Source organism: Tasmannia lanceolata, unplaced genomic scaffold (assembly GCF_043159265.1).
Source record: "Tasmannia lanceolata isolate RefF3 unplaced genomic scaffold, GAP_Taslan_0.1 ptg000015l, whole genome shotgun sequence".
NCBI classification, from domain to species: domain Eukaryota; kingdom Viridiplantae; phylum Streptophyta; class Magnoliopsida; order Canellales; family Winteraceae; genus Tasmannia; species Tasmannia lanceolata.
In genome coordinates this window covers 41,488,420-41,494,354 of record NW_027518692.1, presented here as the reverse complement: position 1 = coordinate 41,494,354, position 5,935 = coordinate 41,488,420, and the positions used below count along the sequence as shown (strand labels likewise).

The following is a 5,935-nucleotide window of genomic DNA, read 5'->3' as shown; positions in this document are numbered from 1 at the left end:
TTTTTGCAATCTGGTCAATTAATTGTTAAATCAAAATTAAATATGAGCTTAATGTAAAAATCTGTAGAAATCTTCCAGTAAGCTACATCTCATCATATCTTGCTGCTGTAGGAGTTTCAACTCATTTCGAATTCGTTTGCAACAGTTTCACTTGTAAAATCACTCATATGGTTTAAAATTAATAAAATCCATTAAAATATTGAAATTAATTAAAAATCATCACAAAGTTTCTAAAGAACCTTAAAATTCTGTCACATATTAATTCCTCAATCCATTGAAACAGAAATCTTAGGATCTTTAGATTTCCCTGGAAAAATGGCCAGTGCATCCATAATCGTATCCCTATTGCACTCAATCTTTGACAATTTGAATATTTAAGCTATAGCACGTTGTTGGCTCCGAGGTTACTGTCCACGGAAATCCTGAGATATGCCAGGCAATAAGGTGCTATAACCTAAGTATTAAATTGCACAAGGAAAGAGCGCACGATTCCCTCCCTTGGATGCTATTCTGGGCCGAAATTGGTGAACCCTAGAGCCATTGGTAATCCTTAAATGTCAAGAAACCGAAAATTCCTGAAATCTGAAATTCATTAACTTCAAGATCTTAAATCGATTCATCTCGTGTCTCTCGGAACCGTTGGATTACGGTTTTCGTCATAAGAACCATTAGAGCCCAATTTAGGAACACTGGTGTCGTGTCTTATCCTAAGTTTTAGGGAGTCTTAGGTTTTAGGGAGTCCTAGAGTTAGGAGTCCAGCCTCATCACGTACGTTTGCTATGGATCGCAACCGTACCATAGGTCTAGTTACACTAGTCGCCCAATCTTTCCCTAGGACAAGCCTAGCAAACTAGGATGTAGGCTAACCTGCATTAGTCTAAGGAACAACTTGCATTTAGATAAGAATCATATAGCATCTTAGATGAAATCCTAGGATAATAAAATCCTCAACTTGAATTAAATAACTCCTCTTAAAACTGTTGAAACAGTCAAATCAGTCTAGATCGGTGTCTTAGTTGAGTTAGGCATAAGTAGCTTAGCTTAGGTGCACCGAACTACGTCGACTCTGATCCCAGTGAGGCTTGGGTACGTAGGCAGCTTGGATGTCTGATGGCATACCAACCGCGAGTCGGCACCACAACAAATTGTGGTGTTTTGTATATTAATTTTCTTGTAAATTCTTATTAAATCATTTAGGATTTTCCATGAAATTAGAATTCTTGGAGAACTTTCACTTAGATTGAATCCAGACAAATTAATAAATCAAGATACACATTTAGGATTCACATTGAAGTTAAATCATAGGATGCATGTCACTTAGTTCGCACATTAACATAGAGTTGAATGAGCCATTTAAAATAAATTTAAAAGAGTTAGCTTTTGGAATCGAAGACCGATTATCGGGCAGGAATGGTGCATGTGGTGGATAATTCCCCATACCTTCCATTCTTGTAACCAGGTAACGAGTCTAGATTTCTGGTTAATTATGGGTCCTAGATCCCACATCTAGGTGGCGACTCTGTCAGTCTCTTTTGTGTGGAATTCAGATTGCATTAGTGATCCCAAGTTCACATAAAAGATGAATTAAAATTAATAATTAAAATGCACACGTCAATCGCGTGGGTACAAGAGACCAAGAGAGAGCGTGGCGGCTCGCGCCCCACCCCTCTCGCGGGATCGGGTCCCACAGGACCGTGCAACTATTAAAACATGGTTGTCCTGATATCATTTCCCTTTCTTAAATGAGTTCAAGCTCTCTGTTATCAAGCAATTCAAACGATCCATTTGGGAACTTGAATATATATTGTTATGAGCATAGTTGCCGAAAACTCCTTGGGCGGATGGGAAACCCGTTTCCCCTAAAATGCGTTTCTCGAGGTTGGGAAACTCGTTTCCCCTAAAATAAGGGAAACACGTTTCGGAAACGTTTCCAAAATATGATACAAAATTGGAGAAATGTTCCTGAAACACATGGGAAACATATGAAAAACTTATGTAAGTAATGTATAAACGCGTGATAAACGTATGCAACACACGAAATCATTTTGAAAAAATCACATCATTTCATAAGATGTTTCTCATACGTTGTTCTATTGTTTCTCGTTTCTCGTTTCCCCTATATTTTTTCATGCGTTTCCCGTTTTCGTTTCACGAATTCGTTTCCCACCCTGGTAACTATGGTTATGAGAGAGACAAGGAGAGAAGCGGATGCATCTTAAGGGGGGTGGTGACTCTTTAACTTCATTGGTGGTTGAGAACAAAAAATAGAAAGAAAAAAAATTGAACATGTGGAAAATAAAGACGGGCAATACCTGCAATGAGAAAGCCAGTTCTACTGAGCAGCAGTGACCAAAAAAGTCTTTATTCAACTGCTTCTTTAAATGAATTTAATAACCGGAAGGTTAGGCAAGAAATTAATGGTAGTCCGTAGAGAGGAGGAGCTGTCGAAAGGGCAGTGATAATTTCAGCCACATGTAGGGATCTAAATTGATAGGGGAAGCACCGTATCAATTAGCGTGGTTATGGGGTCGATACAATAATAATTAGGCCTCACTTATACTTATTCTCACAGCCAATATTCTCTCTCCCTCTTCCCAATAATAAGGGTTTAAATCTTCGTAGAAGGGGGACACCATAAAAATGTTTTTTTTTTTTAAAGAACTCACTTGGGCTTTACTTTGTTCGAAGATCCAAACCATCCATTTGATCTGACCCAACGTAAATAGGCCTTGCCCCAATAAAAAGATCTCCCTAGGATGACCCCAATTCTTCGATCCGTGGAGATTCCTATATAGTGTGATCGTATTAGATTGGAGGGTTAGGATCATCAAGATTATTTTTGGGGCACAACCTATTTATGTTGAAGATCAACAAATGAACTCTTTAGATCTTCGAACAAAGTGGCAGGGTGAATTGTCTAAAAAAAAATACCTCAATGGATGGAGGTGAGGTGGGCCCCAGTTTATATTGCGTAGCTTCGTCGTAGGTGAGCATGTATTTCGAAAATTATGATGAAGCCCACCTTGTTCGAAGATCCAAACCATTCAATTGTTGGCCTTAATGTTACTACTCTGCCACAAAAATCAGCTCCACCAGATGATCCTATGATTCTACTCTATAGCCTGATCAAAGATCTGACATTATTGGCCGTTGATCCTCGTGATCTGTCAGATGCACCTGCATCACCCACCTTCTTGGAAGATCCAAACAATTCATTTGTGGCCCCCAACGCAATTATGCCCTGTCATATCATCTCCATAGGATGATCCCAACCCTCCAATTTGGCAAGGCCTAAGGCCCTGCTTGTTTTGGATTTTGAGAAAGGATTGAATCGACAACTAATTATTGGGCTTAAAATTAAGGCCGTGTCTGTTTTTTATTTTGAGGAGCGATTGCAGAGTCCAAAACTGATTATTGGACCGAAAAAAATACCCAGATGATTTTCCATCGTTCTTTGTAACTTTTACACTTGCAGAGATAAGAATAAACTAACCAAGAGACCTTCACACAATCTAACACGTAGATATATAACTTTTACACATCTTCTAGAAAACCAAAAGACAAAGATTATTTTGGAGGTACTCTTGTTTGAATTATGTTTCTAAGACTAATCAGTTGCTGCTAGGATAGAAAGCGAAGTAAGTTTGGATGACTGTTAAGGAAAGCAAGAAAAAAGCAGCAATGGTGCCTAGGACCGCCCATGGACTATGGAACTGAGTGTAATAGAGGGTGGCCATATGCACGTTCCAACTTCCTTTACAGTGGGACTGAATCTTTTTCATAACTTGCTCATATTGTTCAGATTGGATCAAGTCTGTAGCCAACACATTAAACAGGTGTGCTAGTTGTTTATCGCTGCCCAGCTTGTTCGAGACGATGTCTGCAGATCTCAGTATCTTCACGTCTTCCACGGAATCGATCAGTGAATCCATGAAGCATATGTAAGTGCTGATCCCATAGTCACGAGGCCCATCGGGGCACAACTCATACGCAATCATGTTGAGAAAATTGCCCTTAGTGGAGTCGTCAACTAGGATGGGGGGAAGGAAGAGCTCCCCCGAGAAGTAGCCACTCTCGAATCTCACATCAGAAAGCTTGCTTGAGCTCTTGCTGAATTTGATACCTGCGGCCTTGAGCTCTGATGCAGAACGAAAAGTGTACCAGCGATCGCCTGGTTGTTTGTCTTCTTTCTGGCTTGGAGGACTGTCCAGGAGGGGCTCCCGTTCATCATCGGCATCCTCATCTCCCTCACTGTCGCCCTCTTCCGTCTGTTGTACTTGCTGGGTAGATTTCTTTCCCAAAAGCTTTGTTCGAAAACTGTCCAGGAGGTGCTCTGGGTCATTGTTATCTCCCACACTGTCTTCGTCCTCTTCATTGACATCTCCTCCTCGGGCACTTGATATTTTTTCACCGTTCTGCATAAAACAATAAAAAATAAATCAGAAACACACAGACACAGACACACAGAGAGAGAGAGAGAGAGAGAGAGAGAGAGAGAGAGAGAGAGAGAGCTTGTCATCACCTTCCCAGAGGATAGCCACGGGGTTTGTATTAGATGATCAGTGAACTGGTTGATGATCGTCAACAGTTTTTCCTTCCCAGCCGCCTCCCCCTTCTCCTTGCTTACAGTCAATGTTTTAAGAACCAGAAATGGGAGCTGATTTTCCAGCCGCATCATGTCCGTCACTACAAGAGACTTATCATGCTCGCTCAACGATAACTTATTCTTTTTGAAAAGCAGATCAGTCATAAACTCCAGAACAAAACAACCATCCATCAACATCATCCATGCAAATTTATCGTCTGAAATCTCATTATTCTCCTCATAGCACGTTCTAACTTGATCTACCACCCCTCTCACTGCATTGTAGAATGACTCTGCTTTTGTTAAATCATCGTTGGAATTAGTATAGCTCCACACTGCCATGTGCTTGTATTTTTCAAGTCGTTTGAGATGGGGTTTCTCATTTCCATGGTGGTAGGGACCCAAAGATAGCACCTCTGGATTGAAACATGCTTCGTTCGACGTTACTTTTCGCAGGATCTGTGGCACTTTTTCTATGGTCTTCTTCTTCTCTGCTGGGTTTGCTTCTCTCTTCTTCCAGATGGAAACCACCCAATCAGGTAAATTGTTTTGGTTGTCTTCCATTTCAGAGATATCGGATTTTGTGGACTTCTCTACAATCTTCACCGTTGTGAACTTCACACTGGTGGCCACTTATCTCACCTCTGTCTCTTGCTGGCCTCTGTTCCCATATTCCAACCAGATGGTTTCAAGGTAGAGTTCATAGAAATTATTAAATAGGGTACGAGGCATTTGGTATGTACCGTTTCATAAAGATATTTTCTGACAGGTCGTTGCATGTGAGGTGGTAGTTTTACTTTCCTTTTTTATCCTCACGTTGCTTACCACTTCACTGGCCTTTGCTTCCATGTTCCAACCAAATGATTTAAAGGTAGAGTTCATAGAAATTATTAATAAAAGGGAGAACCAAAAAACAAGGTATTAGGTATTTGCTAGGGACCAAAAAAGATATGGCTGTTGAATGTGAGAAAAGTAAGAATATGTGGCTGCTCTCTCATGCAACAGCCAACCGCGAAATGCTCTTCTTCCAAAGTCCCTAGCAAATTCCATATATACCACCTTACAAAGTGTTAGAATGTATTGGATCAGATCAACAAAGATCTGACCGTTGGATCATGATAGTGGTACTTAGGGAAGTTATTTAGTTAATGAGAATAAGATATTACAATCCTTCGTACACCTCTTCTTAACCATCCAACATTACAATATTTAGATGAGAGAGAGAGAGAGAGCTATTGAGGGTCAAGGAGCAAGATTAGCTTCATGAAAATAAAGCTTTGGTCTTTTCTATCTCTCTCCTTCGCTTGGTTTTTCACTAGAAGGGGTCATGCTCTATGCAGTTTCCACAAT

General features: G+C 40.4%; 1 protein-coding gene across 1 annotated transcript; it reads right to left on the bottom strand.

Annotated features, from left to right (window-relative positions):
• Positions 1-3,411: 3,411 nt before the first annotated feature.
• On the bottom strand, positions 3,412-5,293 carry LOC143845517 (UPF0481 protein At3g47200-like). The gene is made up of 2 exons (XM_077353894.1): positions 4,523-5,293; positions 3,412-4,415 (listed from the first exon to the last, which is right to left on the bottom strand). Exons 1-2 carry the CDS (start codon positions 5,147-5,149, stop codon positions 3,612-3,614), a joined length of 1,431 nt encoding a protein of 476 aa, XP_077210009.1. The 5' UTR covers positions 5,150-5,293; the 3' UTR covers positions 3,412-3,611.
• Between the last annotated feature and the right edge of the window lie 642 nt (positions 5,294-5,935).